Source organism: Aureobasidium subglaciale (genome assembly GCF_000721755.1).
Source record: "Aureobasidium subglaciale EXF-2481 unplaced genomic scaffold scaffold_7, whole genome shotgun sequence".
In the NCBI taxonomy this organism is placed as follows: domain Eukaryota; kingdom Fungi; phylum Ascomycota; class Dothideomycetes; order Dothideales; family Saccotheciaceae; genus Aureobasidium; species Aureobasidium subglaciale.
The window spans coordinates 262803-281864 of NW_013566988.1; the positions used below are offsets into that span (position 1 = coordinate 262803).

General features: G+C 51.6%; 10 protein-coding genes across 10 annotated transcripts; 4 read left to right on the forward strand and 6 right to left on the reverse strand.

Moving 5' to 3' along the window:
* Positions 1-1325: 1325 nt before the first annotated feature.
* AUEXF2481DRAFT_38673 (uncharacterized protein) lies at positions 1326-2260 on the reverse strand. Its single transcript, XM_013489495.1, has 2 exons — positions 1999-2260; positions 1326-1913 (listed from the first exon to the last, which is right to left on the reverse strand). The coding sequence occupies exon 2, from the start codon at positions 1900-1902 to the stop codon at positions 1513-1515; it is 390 nt and encodes a 129-aa protein (XP_013344949.1). The 5' UTR covers positions 1903-1913; positions 1999-2260; the 3' UTR covers positions 1326-1512.
* A 589-nt stretch (positions 2261-2849) lies between these two features.
* AUEXF2481DRAFT_28360 (uncharacterized protein) lies at positions 2850-3544 on the reverse strand (the record flags this gene model as incomplete). The annotated part of the gene is made up of 2 exons (XM_013489423.1): positions 2850-3423; positions 3495-3544. 2 exons carry the CDS (start codon positions 3542-3544, stop codon positions 2850-2852), a joined length of 624 nt encoding a protein of 207 aa, XP_013344877.1.
* A 354-nt stretch (positions 3545-3898) lies between these two features.
* On the reverse strand, positions 3899-6098 carry AUEXF2481DRAFT_38675 (uncharacterized protein). Its single transcript, XM_013489496.1, has one exon. The coding sequence runs from the start codon at positions 5662-5664 to the stop codon at positions 4330-4332; it is 1335 nt and encodes a 444-aa protein (XP_013344950.1). The 5' UTR covers positions 5665-6098; the 3' UTR covers positions 3899-4329.
* A 392-nt stretch (positions 6099-6490) lies between these two features.
* AUEXF2481DRAFT_28362 (uncharacterized protein) lies at positions 6491-7273 on the forward strand (the record flags this gene model as incomplete). Its single annotated transcript, XM_013489424.1, has 2 exons — positions 6491-6760; positions 6812-7273. The coding sequence occupies 2 exons, from the start codon at positions 6491-6493 to the stop codon at positions 7271-7273; spliced, it is 732 nt and encodes a 243-aa protein (XP_013344878.1).
* A 183-nt stretch (positions 7274-7456) lies between these two features.
* Positions 7457-8652, forward strand: AUEXF2481DRAFT_636827 (uncharacterized protein). The gene has a single exon (XM_013489660.1). It carries the CDS (start codon positions 7646-7648, stop codon positions 8285-8287), a length of 642 nt encoding a protein of 213 aa, XP_013345114.1. The 5' UTR covers positions 7457-7645; the 3' UTR covers positions 8288-8652.
* A 1057-nt stretch (positions 8653-9709) lies between these two features.
* AUEXF2481DRAFT_50751 (uncharacterized protein) lies at positions 9710-10948 on the reverse strand (the record flags this gene model as incomplete). Its single annotated transcript, XM_013489573.1, has 1 exon — positions 9710-10948. A coding segment is annotated over one exon (1239 nt), but the record flags the coding sequence as incomplete, so codon positions are not given.
* Positions 10949-11800: 852 nt separating this feature from the next.
* Positions 11801-12817, forward strand: AUEXF2481DRAFT_64379 (polysaccharide lyase family 1 protein; the record flags this gene model as incomplete). Its single annotated transcript, XM_013489590.1, has 2 exons — positions 11801-12350; positions 12402-12817. 2 exons carry the CDS (start codon positions 11801-11803, stop codon positions 12815-12817), a joined length of 966 nt encoding a protein of 321 aa, XP_013345044.1.
* Positions 12818-12825: 8 nt separating this feature from the next.
* AUEXF2481DRAFT_636822 (uncharacterized protein) lies at positions 12826-15129 on the reverse strand. The gene is made up of 2 exons (XM_013489661.1): positions 13950-15129; positions 12826-13904 (listed from the first exon to the last, which is right to left on the reverse strand). Exons 1-2 carry the CDS (start codon positions 14866-14868, stop codon positions 13261-13263), a joined length of 1563 nt encoding a protein of 520 aa, XP_013345115.1. The 5' UTR covers positions 14869-15129; the 3' UTR covers positions 12826-13260.
* A 311-nt stretch (positions 15130-15440) lies between these two features.
* On the forward strand, positions 15441-16770 carry AUEXF2481DRAFT_38679 (uncharacterized protein). Its single transcript, XM_013489497.1, has 2 exons — positions 15441-16648; positions 16700-16770. The coding sequence occupies exons 1-2, from the start codon at positions 15856-15858 to the stop codon at positions 16717-16719; spliced, it is 813 nt and encodes a 270-aa protein (XP_013344951.1). The 5' UTR covers positions 15441-15855; the 3' UTR covers positions 16720-16770.
* A 204-nt stretch (positions 16771-16974) lies between these two features.
* On the reverse strand, positions 16975-18288 carry AUEXF2481DRAFT_28368 (uncharacterized protein; the record flags this gene model as incomplete). The annotated part of the gene is made up of 5 exons (XM_013489425.1): positions 16975-17090; positions 17140-17340; positions 17391-17759; positions 17813-18137; positions 18190-18288. The coding sequence occupies 5 exons, from the start codon at positions 18286-18288 to the stop codon at positions 16975-16977; spliced, it is 1110 nt and encodes a 369-aa protein (XP_013344879.1).
* Positions 18289-19062: the final 774 nt, after the last annotated feature.

A 19062-nucleotide genomic window follows, 5' to 3' on the forward strand; every position in this document is an offset into this window, starting at 1 on the left:
ATCAAATGGCCGTGTGACTGTCTCTTGCATAGGGCATCGGTGATAGCATACGCGGTGCGACAAAGAAGAGACAGCGATATTGCGTTATAATCTTAAACGACAATCTGAATCCCGACATTCGATCGTGCTTTCCGTCTGACAACACCCTCAACATGAGCCTGTAGGAAGGTACAGTCTATTTGCGGAGATCGATGTCGTCCTAGGAGGGACCCAGCGGCATGCGCTCCCACGAGCCATACCCGGGACCGCGAAATGACTCTGCATCAAGTCGCGTTTATATGAGGTTGTCTTGGTAGGCGAGAAAGCGAGCAAGCTGGCCATAGGCCAGTTACAAGTCACTATTTATGTAGCGCAGGTCCCCAACACAGCTAGATCCCAGCTTCTCGCGTGTCTACGACTCACACTTCTGCATCGACTCATAGCATTACATCGACCTACAAATACGAGTGTGAGAGTTGCTCGTTCTATCCGTTATCTCACTAAATACACCAAAGAAAAATCATATTCGTCTTTCGTCAACATCTCTCATCGTGAGCGTCATTCCTACCAGGATTACAGTGCATTCAATCAGTCGCAAAGATGCCGGTCGAGAAGAAATCAGAGACCTCTGATAAGGAACACAAGGGGTCAGGAAAGCGACCCGCACGCCGCTGTCGTCCCTCAACCGGCACAGACCCAGAAGCGTGGAATTTCATCGCTCAAGGGCCCTCTCCGGTTGGCCAACCATCCTCGATCAGGCTTTGGAGATCGACTCAGTCTCCGTCTGCCGAGGTGCATAGGAGACAGGGCTCAGGTCCTAGTGGTAACATGGCCCCTCGGAGGTCGATGTCATCAAGTGAACCCCCGTCACAGGGGCTCGGGACAAATTCCCAGGCGCAAGCACGACAATCGCAATATCTCCATGCGCGCCGTCAAGTACAGGTCGACGAAATACCCGAGAGGCAGAGACAGTCCGAGGCCCAGGTGCATCGTGAATTAGAAAGACAAAACGCTACGCGGGCACCGCAGCAAGCATACCAGATGAACGCCTACCCTGTCGTCTACTGTCATCCAGCTGCTTTCTATCCTCCGTCTCATCCAACTCCTTGGACGCCTGCGTCTATGCGGACAATGCCTGTGCCTGGGTACTGGCATACCCCTGTTCAGGGAGGCTTGCACCCGCTGCCATCTCTGCCTCCTCCTCCTCCTCCTCCTCCTCCTCCGCCGCAGCAGCCCATTAGGCATATGCCACTGATACATCCCGGTTCTGTCGGCAGCAACGGCCAGGTCCATGCTGTACAGAGCTCACAGCCGCTACCAGTACCAGTCACACTGGTGACTAATGGTGGTGGTGCTCTGCCTGTAACCTTGGTCGGCAACGGTACTATACCTGCGCTCCATTCGCGTCAAGATACTCTTGGCTCGTCTTCGGGTGCCCGTCCTCAGCCTAACACTGTCCTGCCTTCAAATCGGCAATCTCAGAGAGGTTGTTCTGCTCGCTTGTCTGGACCTCTCGCCCCTAATCCGTCGTCATCAGGTCTCAAGCGTGGTCGTCAGAGTGCATCGACAGGCAGAGACGACGGCCATCCTGGGATCCCTGAGAGCGAAGCAGCCAAGCGTCAGTGTCCGAAACTGCTTGCAGACAAAGCCACAAGCATCGCGGCGGATGCTGCTCGTTCTGTCCAAGCAGTCACCCCTTTCGCTAATGCTGTAGTTGCTCAAAGGCAGACTGAGGTTGATGCGGTTGAGGAGGACGAGGAGAAGGTCGACGACGATGACGACGATGCAGATGGAAGCTCCGACAACGGGGTACGCGAACGCCACTACCGGCATGACAAGGACGACGGAGATCACGATCAGGGGCAGGGTCAGGGTCAGCAAGGGTTCCACCAAGGTCACAAGCAAGGCCAGGTCGATGGGCATCAAGCTAGCGGGTACGAAAACCTACAGCAGCCTGATGATCAACAATCATCAGGTCAATCCAACAACCACACCCCTACTGACGACGACACCCTACAGCAGAGCATACTAGCTCAACTCTTACCCTCGTATCCACAGACCTCGTTTCCTCCCTGTGTAAGACCCCCTTCTCCAAAGCCTAAGCCTGAGCCTGAGATTGAGATTGCGACTGTCATGAACCTGGTACCGACCCCAAGGTTCAGACCAGTCCCAGCGATCACGGCTCCAATGCCTGTTCCCCGATCTTGCTTCCTTCGCGACGCTGTGAATGCGTTCAAGCCCGGTCGACGTGAAGCAGCTGAGGCGAAATGGTCGCTCGGCAAGGCACAGTGGGCATCACAAGAAGACGGGCCTCTGGAGAGATTAGTTGGTGGTCGAGGCTGGAGACCCGCAAGATGACAGGTACGTGAGTGTATGCAAGGTTTTGCCATCGTGAAAAAAAAAACGTACAGTTTGAGCTGATAAAATGCAGGATGATTTTTGACGATTAGTCACTGCCATGGAGAGAGCGAGTATGATGGCATTTCTAAAACATGGATGAAGCGACTCCCAGTATCAGATTCAGCCAAAAGAAAATTGAGCTGTGCGAATGCAGATACTATTTTCGGATACAGGTCATTGTCGTGGAAAGCGTGAATATTGATATACCAAATTGCGTGTCGACTAGCTCTCCGGACCCAGTGCTACACATCATTCGAGCTGTTCAAATGCAGGATTAATTCTGGAAACTGATCACTGTCACGAAAGGAGCGAGTATGACAACTGTACGACATGGCTCTCGCTGGACAACTCTGGATCTCCGATTATTACTCTGCCTCCCCGTAGCTAATTAAGTAGTAAGGACTGTCTGTGGAAGCATCTCCACGACGCTTCTCATCCATATTCTCAAAGTCAACATTAACCCTCCTGCTTCAATCAGAGTCATCTATCCACCTCGTCATTACCCGTTTTCCAGCTCTCTTACTCTGAGCATACTGTCTCTCTTCTCCAGCCTCTTGAGCTGCAGTTCCCTCTTGTACAACTTCTTCTTCAACTTCCTTGCTCTCTTGTCTTGCTCTCTTCTCTCCAGCTCTAGTTTTTCCGATGACGGAATTAGCTCTCTCCAAAGCTGCGTCACACTCTGCCTTCTGAGCAGTACCCTCTTTCTTGAAGTTTAGGTTCGAAGCAGCGATATGACCTGCTTTGGTCGAGGGGTTGCGGGCCACTGCTCCAGTGTTTGTTCTGCCCATGCTAGAGGAAGAAGCTGCTTGGTTCACTCCACCAAATCTGGATGTAAAGGCAGGAAGAGCAGTACCCACTGCATCCTCAGGACTTGGTCCCCTCATCTCCCTGTAGTACTGTGCAACGTATTCGGGAGATTGATAGCGTTCTGATTCACGGCTCATGGGGATGCGTCTGTTGGCAAAGCCAGAGTTGTCGAGCCTGGACAACTTGGCGAATTCGGCTTCATTTCTTTCTTTGGCTTCTTGTTCGAGTTGTGCCTGTCTGGTTTTGTGTGAGAGAGGTTAGCAAGATGGAGTGGTGAAAGATGGGAGAGGGGAGCAATGAGATCTTACCTGGCATAGTTGGGTGGGATGATGCGTTCCTTTTTCTTCTTGGGTGCCATTTTCGTAGATGTTTTGTTGGGTAATCGATTCGAACACAGATGAGTGAGGTGGGTGATCGTCGATAAGGAGATAGGTAGGCTAGTTGTAACGAGTATCAAGGAGCGTTGGACTGCGTTGTTGCGTTCACTCAAAAAAAAAAGATGGTGTGATCAAAGAGCTCGAACGGTGGTGTTGACGCAGAGAAAGGCTGGCAACGTTATGATCATGCCGAGACAATTACGAGAAAACCGGAGAAGTTTGAGGCCAAGCTCGCAGATGCTGAGAATGTTCCGGAAGGTGGCACTCGGAAACTGAGCACAGCATGCAAGGACAAGGGAGAAGACAAAGTATAGCACATGGTGGAAAGAACAGGGGCTGATGTGCTGGGTAAACGCAGATGTGGTATTTCATTTCATGACGCAAGATCGCTGTAAGCCTTCTCGGCTGGGTATAATACAGGATCGGTCTTTGGTACTATCTAGCCCCTCGATGGGCACAAGGGGGAACGCCGGGGATATCAGTGAAAAAGCAGATGAAACATGACAGTGGTGAAAGGAAACAGCCTCCGCTTCGATGAACAAGGTGTCATGCAGAAGGGTGCAAAGTGCAGAACAGAACATGCCATGCGTGAATCTCATAAACGCCCCGGATCGTGTAGGGGTATCTGATGTCAAAGAACATCAAGCCTCCCTGGATCAAACCTGTAAACTCCTATTTTGCCCGTCATGCTGTGCAGAAAACAATTCGATGGTGAAGGGCAGAAAATGTGATGGGGTGAATAAGTGAAGTTGTGTCGAAGAAGCGATCAACGGCGATCAGACGAGAAAAGGGCCGAACGAGAGCGCTTAGCGGGCACCTCTGGCTCAGCGGCGCCGGAGAGGCGGCGCTTCTCACCACGAGCAGTGGCAGCTCTCTCCTCAGCAGACTTGCTGCGAGACCAGCCAGCGAACAGAGGACCGGTGGTGACCTTCTTGGGCATGGGAGCGGCAATGGAAGGCGAGGCCAAGGCAAGGTTCAGATCGTTGTGAGGGTCGGCAAAGATAGAGATCTGCTCACCGGCGGGACGAGCCTGACGGTGGGAGGAGGGAGGAGTAGCGGGGTGACCGACGAGCTTCTTGGAAGGAGTCTTTGTGGTAGGGACAGCTTCACCGAAGGGGGCCGACTTGGGGATGGGGTTGCTATCCTCATCAATGTCGGTCAGAGCCTCCTCATCGGCATCGGCAGGGGCGTCAGCGCTGGGCCAAAGGAGACGGGCCTTGAAGGATGAACGCGTGAGAGGACGCGAAGCAGCGGCGCCAGCCTGGCGCTTCAAGCTGTCGTTAGCGCGGGTAGAAACGTCAGGGTCAGAGCCATCGAAGGCATCAGCGCTGGTCTCGAAGCGGCGGAAGACCTTCTTGCCGCGGAAGACGAAGAAGATGCCGTCCTCCTCAGTCTGGCCAGCTTCCATGTCGACATCAACAGATGAAGCAAGCTGAGCACGAGCGCGGGAGCGACCTCTGGTCATTCTGGGACCGACGAAAGGGTTGTCTTCGGTCTTGTCAAGAGTGGGAACGCGGTCCTGGATGTCGGTAAAGACATTGATCTCTTCGTGGACGTCATCGTCCTCATCGAGGGTGAGGCGAGACTTTGTCTTCTTGCGAGGAGTGGACTGGGCCGACTGAGTGGCCACGGGGTTGAAGTCGAGGACGCGTGCAGTGGACTTCATGGCGCCGGCGTCGCACTTGCGAGGGGTCTTGTGGGGAGTAGGCAACATGGAGGCGGGAGTTTGGAGTTGAGGCTGAGGTGCAAAGACGTCAAAGCGCGAGTTGAGGTCGGGAGTGTTGGTGGGCCTGTTGCGACTAAAGAGCAATTGGCGCGCAGGCGTAGGTCTTGCAGGGGTTTGCTGGAGTGTTGTATAGTTGGCAGCAGGTGACGAGGGAGGCGAGAGGGTTTGTGATGAGTCGGAGCGGTGGAAGGTCGACTTGCGGGACGAGTGTGAGGACTGCGGCGTCTTGTCGTGTTTGTTGTGCAAGAGCGACACTCTCTGGGATCTTCTGGGCTCGTATGGACCGTACGAGTGGTAGCCGGCACCGTGTAGAGGAGTTGGAGGAGTGCGCAGGCGTGTTGGGGGAGGCGGAGGGGTGATGGCGTCTCTCACCATGGCGGCGGTGAGAGTGAAAGTGGAATTGCGGACGTCGACGAGGACGTGGACGTGTCCGGCGGGCGGGCGGCGACAACAACAACGACCAACGCAAGGCCGAGTCGGTCGACTTAATTGTCCAAGTCGGACGTCCTTATCGTCCTGACGATGACCCTGGCGGCTTGAAATGGCTCGCGATGTTTCTCAGAAGCTTCGACGACGACAACAACAAAGTAGAACGCGACGAAACACGAGACGAGCGCGACCTAAGCGCGAGGTATTGATGCGAGAGCGAGTGCTGTAGAGATATGCTATTGCAGGTTGTGGACGAGCAGCAGGAGAGCTCCAGGAGTATACAAACGGGCTCAGATGGTGGTAAACAAGAGATGAACAGGGTGCGGATGCGGATGAGGAGGTTGTGCAGGTTGTGCAAGGGCGGATGATGCGTTTCCTCGCTCCTTCCCTCGCATTGGATTCTAGGATGGCTGGAGAGTGGCTGGTATTGCCAAGGGCGGACCTGTAGTCCGTGCCTTTCGGCATCTTCCTTGTCGTTGCTCTCGTCGCTGGGGATATCCTCCAATTCTACAGAATGCTACGTCTAGTCACAGAGTATTGGAGAAGAACTACAGAAAGAAGAGCTGTTTTCAGCGATTGGTCACAGACTTGTCGGTAGCTCTGGATTATGTTCATTGTCCTATAGACTTGGTCTTTGGTATAAGGCTTGTCGGCTGGGAGCTGGGCGTAGTTGAGGGTGTAAATATTGACAGTGCAAACAAGCATGCAAACACACTGAGTCCTGTACCAAATCCATCAACACTCGCTGCATCGTGACTTGGCTGAGCCAGACATGGCACAACCACTGGACATGGGCGCGCTACGCTTAGATGATCATGATGTCGATGATGAATACGACGACATCCCCTACGAGGAAGAAGACATCGACTACGACATGGACATTGATCTTGGACCGACTCCTTCCAAAGGTAGTGCGCCTCGTCCAGAAACGTCAGAGTCGCGTGAGGCTGCTTTACGCAAGGAGCTGGACAGCGTGCGACAGATCAACAAGGTCATCGAAGATGTTGTCATGAGTCTGGAGAAAGCAAAGGGCAATATGGATGTATGCTTCTTTATCTCCTATACATGATGCATTCGCGTTAACACATGATAGAATGTCAATCGCACTGTGCACTCGGCCTCTACCCTTCTCGATACTTGGACGCGCATTCTCTCGCAGACCGAACACAATCAACGTCTACTCCTGAACCCGAATTGGCAAGGCGCTACTCAAGATTTGCAAGACATCGAGAATGAGTCCTTCGTGCGCCAGCAACAAGCAGAGAGACGCGCTGCCGAGGACCAAGCTAGAAGAGAGGCCACTCAAAGACGTGCCGAAGAAGAGGAGAGAAGAAAGGCTGCTCCCCCACCCGCAACTCGTGGCTCAAGACCCAGAGGCAGACTTGGCACTGCATCGAGTCGTCTGACTGGACAACCGCCGTCTACCTCTACATCGACTCCTGGCTATGTGGGTGTTGGCGGTCAAGCCGGCCGAGGAAGAGGCGTCCCCAGAGCTGGCAGCGGTATAGGCAGAGGCAGCGTCCGAGGTTCTATCAGGGGTCGTGCTCATAAGTGATGGATGCGACTGCTCACTGCGACTCCGCCTCTGCAAGCATAAATGAGGGGGTTTGCGCCGACAATACGCACAATACCACGCTCCATTGGACCTTTCTATGCATGACTAGGCAGCCACACCGAATTCTGCCGAGTCACTATCGCGCAGTTATATTCAGCGCTGCTGTGTTTCCTGCCTGTCTTTCTTCCATCATCCAGCGTTTCGACCTCCAGACACAACCCTCAATCTCGATCCACGAACTCAGCCATTCTTACCGGCCACGATCTCACAAGAACTGCCAGCTGCGCACCTTCGACATCTGCCTACTACAACACCGCAGCCGGATAAACCGAATCAAGTCATACGCCAACCAACCTCCTCTTCCTCACAACAATGTCGGAACCCCTTGAAGGTCTCTGCTCAGAAATTCGCGAGTCGCAGCTCTTCCGAGACGTTCAAAGATGTCTCTACGAGTACATCGCCTGGTTGCCTACTCACCCCATCGGCGCCGCCCTGACCGCAGAATCAATGATGCTGGAAGCAGCCGAAGTCACTCACAGGACCGTCTCCCATCAATACATCCACACCACAGAGCCAGTCGCCAAAGCTCAGCTTCTCCAGGATCATGCGCAACTCACTGAATTTCGTCGCCGCTTCCAAAAACACGTCAAAACACGCCGTCATGCCACCTTCAGGGACTTTTCCACTTTCAAAGGATGGCCCATGTCGAGTATCCTGCTTGCGTGGAAGCTGTCCGAATGTTCTGCTCAACTGATCGCGAACGTCATCTCGAACACAAATCTGCTCATCGAGAAGCGCCGCAGATGGAACGCAGAATTGCAATGGAGGCGTGGAGAAACAGATCAGCGGCCGAGGAACATCACGATGATGCCTCGTCGAGAACTGGTCATCGAGGAGGTAATCAGACGTCTGATCGCCACTACCGACAGCTCTCAAACTCTGCCAACGAGGTTATCGAGTCCACCTACACCGGCCACCTCGTCGGACGCGGCTGAAGACAAAACTACATCATGATCCTGTCACTCTTTTTCCCACAGGGTTTTAACGAGGACAGGGAAGGCTGCTACATAGACTCACATTACATTGCACTGGTTGATGATATTCAACGGAGGATCACAGACAGATTTGCTTTACTTCTTCAAATCAAGCATAAACACTCATCACCACAACGACACTTCTCCATACCTCGTGATGAACACACATATCAAGAACGACGTGACAGGACTTACGAAATCTGATGGGGTAGTTGTTGGCTTGTTGGATGGTGGATAGATGTCAGAGAAGACTATTGGTAACTAACTGGAAGTTGATGTCGAGAAGAAAGATCGCTTTTATGGCAAAGCGTATGTCTAGGGTCGGTGTGACAAGTCTCTGATGGTGTTACAATTTGGTGTTGGTCTCAGAGAGTTTCACAAGCATGCCTCACGACGCTTGCCATCCTCCATCTCGATCACATACAGCATTTGCTGCAACACGCAGAACTTCGTACACAGCACGTGAAGAGCGGGCATAGATTATGAGAACGTCGACCCGAAATACGGTGGAGTCTGAGACTGTGTATGAATACGGTGATAGATAGGTAAAAGAGAGAGCGAGCCCAAGTCTAAAGCGAACGAACGCGAGGAAAGGCGGGGCAATGCTAATGGACACGCGATGCGTCGACGATCTTCGGACGGAAGCAATGCTTTCAAAGTCATGCTATGATGCTGATATGGATGCAACCCCCTGTGTGAGGGGTAGGATGTTTACTCCGACAATTCTTGATGCCGAGCGTGACTGCTTGACGTGTTAGTCCTACAAACAGGTTGTTGAACCCGGCGAATTTGCTCGCTTACCCAGGCTGTTTAATAGTGATGTCGCTAAGTTGCCGTGGTCGAGAAAGTGTGATCGCTGGACAGGCTCGCAGTTGACGACGGCTACAGCCACAACGATGACAACGACGACGACCACCACCACCACCACCACCTCCACCATTACCATCGCCCTGCAGGTTGATGTATTCCCAAAGTCGACCAAGCGGAGCCCATGCTTCGGGATTCACATCACGCCGATGAACAGATGGTGTGCCTATAAATAGGGAAGGTTGGCTGCTGACTCCTCGGAGTAACTGCATGCAGACTCCGATTATGGCGCACCATTGATGACGGTCCCTTGTAACATATGGTATTGGAATTGGCTCGACTTGAAGAAACGGTATACAACCTAGAGAGCGCGAAAATTGGTCGCTGAACCGACGAATCGCTCGTTGAAGCTGACGCAGATGAGACCGGAGCTCGACGTGCTTGCGCAAAGTTCACCAACCCGACAGAATCACGCACAGAGACACCAGGATCTGTCCAGCTCGAAGCTTTCGAGAGCCCCGGTCCTTCATCGTATCTGCGCCATGGCATTGCGAGCATCTCAGTTTCGGCCCAAGTCGATATCCAGCGCCAGTGCCATATGCTCTCTCTTCGAGTCTTGTTCGTCCTTCGCTGAAAGTCCGAAGAAGGGCTTGATGGCGACATCGACCACCTCCTCGAAAAGTCCTTGGACAATACTATTCAGCTCGTCTCCAGTCTGTGCGAAGTCGGGGAAGGCGTTGATCTCAAGCAGGTAAGGATTGCCTTCCGCGTCCAGCATGAAGTCTACACCGAAGAGCTCGAACGCATTGGGCAAAGGTTGAAAGTGAACCATCATACCCCTAGCAGCGCCCTCGAATACATCAGCCGCAATGTTGCAGATCTGGTCGAATGTATTCTGCTTCCACTGAACTGGTAGACCAGGAACATCGTCCGGCAGGGACCAGAATGCATGCACACTGCCCTCGCGCTCACCGGTTTGCATGCAGGTATTGGTAAGATGGCTTGCCAGGTCCTCGTTGGGGTCTTCGCTTTCCCAAGGAGCGGTATACGTGTTTCCAGCAAACAATGCAAGCATGGGTTTGTACACGAAGACCTTCAGCGCGCCAACAGCAAGGATATAAGTACGAATGTGAAACTTGCGCTCGGCAGATGCGAAAGGAGCAGAAAACAATAGAGGTGGGTGGATGTATGGCTGTGCAATGAAGTGGCGTAGTTGCGATGTCATCACACCATTACCTTCGTCTTCTTCATCATCGACTTGCTCCTCATCTCCAGAGTGCTCTGCATCTTCATCGTCGCTTTCCTCCTCCCAGGACTCAAAGATTGCAGTCAGGTCTTCCTCGGAGTTGAAGAGTCGTATACCTTGACCACGATCACTCATTCCAGGCTTCAGGATCCACCATTGCTTCTGCGATGCCTCAAGTCCCTCGTTCTGCTCGAAACTTTCTCTCAGCTCGAAAGCCTCTAGCAAAGCGTCATCAAGGAACTCGGCAAAGTCCAGTTCGAACTCGACGCTTGGTTTGACATTCTTTCGCAGACAAGACTCGGAATTCTTGGTCAACCAATGAGAGACTGTGGTGGAAAGATAGTGTTTTCTGATCAAGGCTTTTCTGATGATGTATGAATTCATCAAGCTAGTCTGAGAGTTCTCCATCACATGGTCCAGGTCCAGCGCTTCATATTGTTTCCATTGCAGCACTTTGACATCCGAGACAGGTGCTTCTGAGATGGAGTCAATTAAGACCAAGTCATCGGCGGGCATACGGGCCTTGAGCGCCGCTAATATCAAGGGCTGCACATAGCGATCCTCGTATTCAATGATTGCATGCACCTTTCCGGTAGAGGGGTTGAGTTCGGCCATTTCTTGCGTCGAAAGAGGTGCACGCGAGAAAGATCAGATGATTCCTGATTTTCTGGGGTCGTGGTGCAAAATTTCCCAATTCGTGAGGTAGGCGCGTTCGAGGAATGAAGAGGTCTTGGCGCGACTTTTTCCCAGCGCCTCACTCATTGCGTCGGTCTTCTACTGCCTCTCTTCTCTGCATCCTAAGTACTAGGAGCAATCCCACCTTCTCCCTGACTTCGATGCCCTCCACTTGTGCTGGTCGAAGCAACACATTGTACAGCCAGGAAAACGTCCAGGCATACCGTGCCATGATCTGATCTCACCGATCGGCGTCAGGGTCGTTATGAAATTGAAGCGAGGTCTTGGCCGAAACACAAGATATAAATCCATGTTTGAGATTCGGCCACCCACGTGCTTGATCCACATATCACAGCTTGGCAATGTGGCGAAGCAGGTCCTCGCATGTGCTGAACGAAATACACCTTTACCTGAGGTGACAGTTGACAGCACTGCATCACGGCAGGTCGCTCTTAGGGCATGAATGTCCAAGAACCGCACCATCAACCTGTTACTCCAGCGAATGTCTGCCCTAACCTTCGTATACAGTATGCTTTCCAGACAACATATCACCGAAACAAGACGAGCGGAAGAATTGACGACCGACCTCGATAAAGAGTTCTTAGCATAGGGTTACACTGAACTAAGCGTGAAAATGGAATACATATAAGTATGTTGAACCTGCAGCAATGCAAAGTTTCCTTTCATCAAGCTTCTCTTGTCATTCTTTCTACTACCTTTCTTTACTTCTATTCATCTTCACTCTACACTCTTTCTATTTCCAAAATGAAGTTCACTCCTTCCTTCGCCCTGGTGGCGCTTACTTCCCTGGCTGTTGCCGCCCCTCACGATATCGTCAACAAGAGAGCTGTTGCCTCTGGACCTGTTGGATATGCCTCTACCAACGGTGGTACTACTGGTGGTCAAGGTGGAGCTACCACTACTGTCTCTACCCTTGCCCAATTCACCAAGGCTGCTACCGCAAAGGAGCCCACTGTTGTCTACATCTCCGGCAAGATCACTGGTAACGACAAGGTCAGAGTCTCCTCAGACACCTCCATCATTGGCCTGAACTCGGAGTCTGCTCTTGAGAACATCGGTCTCTACGTCAACAAGGTTGAGAATGTCGTCCTTCGTAACTTCAAGAGCAGCAAGGTTCTTGCCAAGAACGGCGATGCCATTGGTATTCAGGCATCCAAGAATGTCTGGTGCGACCACCTCGATCTCTCTTCCGATCTTGATCACGGCAAGGACTACTACGATGGTCTTCTTGATGTCACCCACGCTTCTGAATGGGTCACTATATCCAACACTTTCTTCCACGACCACTACAAGTGTAAGTTCTCCTATCTGGCTATTCACATTCATCGTTGCTAAATTTACACAGGCTCCCTCGTCGGTCACTCTGACAACAATGGTGCAGAAGATACTGGACATCTCCACGTCACATACGCCAACAACTACTTCTCGAACGTGTCTTCCCGTCTCCCTTCCATCCGCTTCGGTACCGGTCACATCTTCAACAACTACTACGAGAACGTCCTTTCTTCCGCTGTTGATACTCGTGATGGCGCTCAAACCCTGGTCGAGTCCAATGTCTTCGTCAAGGCCAAGAAGCCCGTTGCCTCTCTCTACTCCGACGACCAAGGCTACGCTGTTGTCAAGGACAACGACTTTGGTGGTGAGAAGAACACTGCTCCCGCTGGTACCCTCACCAAGGTCCCTTACTCTTACACTGCTCTTGGTAGCTCTAGAGTCAAGGCTGCCGTCGTTGGCACCGCCGGTAACAACCTCAAGTTCTAAGCGTGAGGTCAGGCAGTGGTGAAGGAGACGAAACGAGCCGTTATCTGGAGTGCTTTTCCATCCACTCTGGATTTGGGTACAATAATTCTGCTATCAATCGGTCACTAAAGAACCCAAAGTCTCTATTTTGTCAAGCATGACTGTACTAGTGATGTCAGCCACGGCACGGTCTGCAAAGCAAGTCCGAGATCTCAGTGACGAGCTTTATTTCCCTATGCATGCTCGAATTCGTCCCGCTCACTTTACCGATTATCCTCTGGAGAAAGGGTAAGGGGCCAAGACAGTCACCGACAGATGAAATAAGAAACATAGTACAGCTATAAGATTATGCTGGCAACGATTTTATTCGCAGGAGAACGAGAAAGCTATGTTACAACTCGATGCTTAATGATACCTTGCCACTCTTTTGTCCTCATCTCCAGCTGTAACTAATGTGCGGCTCCTCAATCGCTACTTTCGCGGCGCTCCTGAATAGGCGTTAGTGGCGAACCGGGCGGAGATTTGCTCATCGGTCGCACAGGTGAACTGATGGCATCAGAATTTTCTTGCGCACCAGCAACATGCCATGAGTCATTGTGTGGTGGTCGTGATGGAGGTGATGGAGTTCTGCGTCCCGACCAGTGGTGATACGATGTTTGATTCATTGTTGGTTGAGCCTTTGGCATGACTCCACCCCTGGGACCCGACCATGGATCCGTGTAGTGATACGGTGTTTGGCTCATTGTTGGTTGAGCACTTGGCAATACTCCGCCTCTAAAGTTGTACCCGCCTGGGTGACGGTGTTCATCCCCAATTAATGGAGGTGCGTGCATTGGTGGTGCGGCCGACATTGACCTAAGAGATGGATTCTCGTATGTGCCCGAGAACGGATTATAGGTTGTCGGCGCCAAGCTTTGATATGGCCCGGACGAGTTGTAGTAGTTATCTACGTAATTCTGTGTCGTTGTAGGTGGTGGTAAGTGCGATGGCATATCCCGTGTCGAATTGTGGTAGAAAGGGTAGGCAGGGGGCATGTACAAAGGTTGATGATCCTGGGGTCTGAACTCGATTCTGGCTTGCTCCGCAGGTGGCGGAGGCTCCTCAATATCTGCAAATGTCAGCAGTCACCTTGATAGCGGATATGCCTGCTTACCATTATTTTCGAAACTATGGAGTATGTTTTCAAAAATGCTTCGATCACTGAAAGACGATCTAATCTCATGCCCAGGTAATCGATCCCTGATGGACTCGAAACAACCAATCACCTTACATATGAGACGAGCGTGCGTCGGGTGGAACTGTGTGCGGGATAAGTCCCGATCCCTGATGATACACCTTTGCAGATTTGCGATCTCTCGAGTTCTACCAAAGCGTGATGCGAATTTTGCGATCTTGTTTAGCATCACTTTGCGCATATCCTTCTTCGCCGTAAGGATATAGTGGTGGTACAATATCTCAATGTACAGCTGGTGGTCTTGGACCTCAGGCGCCATAGCATATTTTTCTATGGTATTAAGACGGGGCATCGCCTGATTTAGAATTTTCCGCGAGTCTGCCACCCGGTTTTGGCGCAGGAGTTCGTGGTCGATGACGAGCAACTGAAGATACTTGTAAGGTCGAGTCTCGGTGATGTCTTTGACCTTGGAATGCTGCTCGAGGATACGTTGAATGATCTCCACCAGCCTTTCCGATTCAGTGTCGACTATGATGTGGTTGGCTTCATCTCCCAGACCATCGCGTGTCAGTTCTAGATTACTCCATCGGCGGACCAGGGCCATCTCGCAGAGGCTTCCAAGTAGCGACATACGAGCGAAGAACCTTGCATCGACTGAGGCCGTTTCACCCAGACTGCGGTCTGTGGCATCCATGATTACCGACCAATCCCGATAGTAACTGCTTTCGGGTTGGAGTAGACTGATACATTTGAGGACTAGTGACGCATCCCATGGATACTCTGGAAGCAGCTCTTCGAACCAAGCGAGGTAGTCTTCAGAAAGCGTTGAGACATCACCAGGATAAGTCGGACGAGATGACCACGGTAACCGCATGGCATCCTGCTCGAAGAACAACATATTTACATCGATACAAGCAAGTAGTGTTTGTCGCTGCGAATCATCAGGAAAAAGCTTCGACAACAGAGCTCCTTTTATACCTGAACATCTGTAAGATCATGAGCGTTGGATCCTACGATCGTATCTTGGTAGAAGCGAGCTTGAGAGATGGTGTCTTCAGTTTGCTCGGAATCCATCCGTCGGTCTGTATTCGTGCGGAGCAAGACATATATATGGAGCACTCGAAGAAGTGTCGTCTCGCCTATTTTGAAAGGCAATGTGCCAGCCACCAAAGCTTCTTGTCGCTTTACAGAAGCACTCAATACCAGACTCGCATTGATGAAGTCTCCCTGGTTGATAAGGGATTTGCAGTGCTCTGCCAACACTGCAAAGCAGCTAGTGTGTCGAGACAGTGTCTCCCTGAACAATTTAGAAGCCTCTCCAAAGCGACCGAGTCGGCTCAGTCTCGAATAGTCTTCCAGATCTTCCTCGACGTCCTGCACAACGTTCAGATCGGAATCCAAAAGTTTGAGGTCAGGTCCCATGTTTTGTTCGAAGCCGTTCGTGCGTTCCTCCATGAGCGTTCAACTGCTGGCGATGAAGTGTTGTACGAAGAGAATTGGAATGAAAACCAAGGGAGGAACATCTGGGAGGGTAGCTCGACACTATCAGAGCGGTCACCGCACCTGTAGCCATCGCATGCATAATACAACTGATATCGGCCTTGTCAGCAACGCCTCCAAGCGGGGTTCCACCAATCAGCACGCTCGTACATCAAAATAGCTATCGAAAGCATGCATTCCTCCCACAATTTAGCACAGCGGGTCGCAAAAGGTCCGTTGATCTGACGAAAGCCACGTCGGTGTTTTGCCGATGATGCTGGGCTCTTCTTGACATAGTCAGGCAGAGAGCGCCACCGGTTTCAACAAATTCTTTTGCCAGACGGAGAACTAGTGATGTCCTTCGTGCCTTCCCCCTGTCTCCCACCTGCAATTTCCAGGAACGATCATGTCGGGCTCGACATCACAGAAAAAGATTTCCTGGAGGACACTTCCTTCAATCAGGATTGATGTAGGACGCGATACAAGTCTTGGAACCGCCACCTTCTCAAAGGCTAAGGTCGACTGCAGCCTTTTGAGAAGTTGTTCGAAATGGGGAACAGTGAGTAAGCCGTCGCCTCAAGCTGTGGGTCTATTCTATCTCAAGATCTCGATTTACCAGCCTCCCGACTGCCGACTGCGATACGTCGAAGCGAAGGCTGAAGTTGATCCTTCAGACTCTATAGGAGTTGGTAGAGGGCCCTATATCTCTGTCTCTCACCCAGGACAAATATGTGGGCAGCCATGGCGCGAAGCGATCCAGACTCAGTACGAAATCAGGCCACACGGTGAGGGAGCAGGCTTTGGCGGAGATCTTGGAGGGGTTTCCAGGAGTGCAGATTTCGAACGCCAATACCGCTGGAATTTCACCCTGCAGAGACATCCGGATGATCGTGGCGAGTACACCAAATTAGCGTGGAAGTGGGAAGCCCAAGGGAGAGGCGCGTCAGTAGCCTTCGAGCGTCCAATTCACGCCGCAATGGTAGTTGGCCATGACAATGCTCCATTTACCATACAGACTCACATCACTGGAAAGTTTGAGTCTCGGAGACATGGCTGGCGGCATCTCATGTTCGCGCCTGCTGAAGGTCGCGTTGTACCTCTGGAACCAGACTCGACAATCGCACCGGAAGACTTAACTGAAACGATTGGCGGGCTTCAGCAAGCCATGGAAGAAGAAAATCGACTACAGGTCCCAGTAGGCAAGTTTCTCCTTGAGTTACGTCGTGGTTGGCATTCTAACGCGTCGATAGAGATGCTGGACTTCAGGTAGAGAGCACCATGTGACGATTTTCGGAACGTGGGGGAGAAGGGGGGGGGGGGGGCGTGTCCCAGCCTTTATGAAGCGAGACCTCTTCTGCGTTTTGACAATACAGATTTGTGCGATTTGTGCGCTTTTCACGCACAAATAGAGTGGGCCTGGTTTCGTAGCCCAAATAATGTTATTCATATTATGATACTGCATACGCTAAAGCGGCACCAACATTGCCGCAGTCGTCCAAGATCAACTCAAGATATTTCGTCAGCATTACTCCTTGTTAAAGTCGACAACAATGCGGCCTGCGACCTGTCCGTTCTTCAACTTTTGCACGGACTCGTTGAACTTGGACAGACCAACGACGGTTGGCTCGAGGCGGAGTTTTCCTGTCAGAGATCAGCAGCTGTTATGTTCGCAAGAGTATCTTCAACATACCTCGGCGAGCAAAGTCCATCGTCTCATCAACGTCAGCCATGCCTGCGACAAGCGTGCCTTTGATGGACTGGTTGCGGAAAGCAAGTGTTGAGGGGTTAACTTCCATGTTGTACTTTCCGGCAGGAGGGAGACCGATACACATGACTTGAGCCCCAGCTCTGTGGCCGAGATAGCTTTGTGCGATAGGGTATGATTGGACGGCTGTAGTCGTGTCAGTGATTAATCGTCGTCAAGCAGTAAGATCATCTCACCGGTAACGAAAACTGCATGAGCGCCACCACCAGTGACCTCCAACACTTTGTTGACAGGGTTTTCGACCTCCTTGAAGTCGATGAACTCGTCGGCGCCAAACTTCAAACACGCATCCCTTCTCTCTGATCCAGTATCTACGACGATGGCTCGAAGACCCATGGCGATGGCCAGCTGAACGGCTTGCATACCAACACCACCACCGCCACCAGGGAAGACTGCCCATTGACCAGGACGAAGACCGGACTCCTTAATGGATGTGTATGCAGTGCTACCGGAACACATGATAGGTCCAGCAATCTCGTCTGGCACGCCCTCTGGAATGAGCGATGTGTAGCGTTCAGGCGACACGATGTACTGCTTGTAGGAGCCTACGTGCACATCAGTGAACCGAACCGTGAAGGCAGAATAGAATATCACTCACCATCAATGTGCAGACCAGTCATCACACAACCCAAGCAGTAAGTCTCTTTTCCTGTCTTACAGTACTCGCATGTGTGGCAGACATCTTGAATTGGCTTGAGTCCAGCTCTTTGACCAATCTTGAGATTCTTGACTCTTTCTCCAACTTTTACAATGACGCCTGCACCTTCGTGACCGGCGCATTGAACGCCGAATTGAGACATGGGTGGGAGATCCCAATCGCCCAGCATGAAGTGGACATCGGACATGCAGAGTCCAGTGACGTTGAGCTTAATCAGAACATCCTCAGGGCCGATCTCTGGTACAGGGACGTCTTGGACTTCAACCTACGATACTTATTAGTACGATTGACTTTCAACTCTAGTTTCGAGGACATACTCTGAAGTCAGGGCCAGGATTGACAACAACACCAGCCTTGCAGGTCTTTGGGATGATTGGTGTAGTCTCTGTCGCACTGATTGTCTCGGTAGCCGACATGATTGCAATAAGTACAGATCAAATATACAAAAGAAGATAAATATGCTTCGAGGTTTGAGGACAAGAACAGAATGTTAAACCGAGGAGGCTCTAAATATATCAATTGGTCCGAGAGAGCACCCCACCACGGAAATATATGTGTCCGTAAGACCGGCACTTCTCCTTGACCTGGATAACATAGATTCTCCTCTTTTACTGCAGTCGTAACACGTCTGCCGAGAGCTTGCCCCGCGTTATAGAGGAGACTTGTAAGGATTGATCTTCGGTGGGGATGGCAAAAAGTGCGGGGTGGTGCTATATGCGCGGCCTTGTTCCGCATACTGGACATGCTTCGTCCGGGATACCAGCTATCATAGGTTGCCTATAACTTCCCTAGCAAAGTAGTAAGTCTCATTGGAGATATTACCAGAAGCTTTGTTCGTCTGCTGACGAACATGGAAAGATTCGAGCAATTGTCTTATCGAGGGAGAGAAGTCCGGGAAAGCGAGAATGCCGGAACCATGTCCGTCATTGCTTCACTCATGGCCTCGGTTGATGTCAAAGAGGGTAATAGCCGGCGTTCTGCCATGCCTATTACGACTCATGCGCACTGGGTCATCGATGCATCCTTCGCATCATAAAGAACAGCTGGTCCTTCACAGTGTCCACTCATCCGGTGCTCATGTTTTGGGGGCATTCATCAAAGTAAATGAAAGTGAGCCACATGGCTTATAAACGGCCATCATCGAGGAACGGAGAGGCTTTACGTCAATCCGGGGTCAAGTGACACGCCAT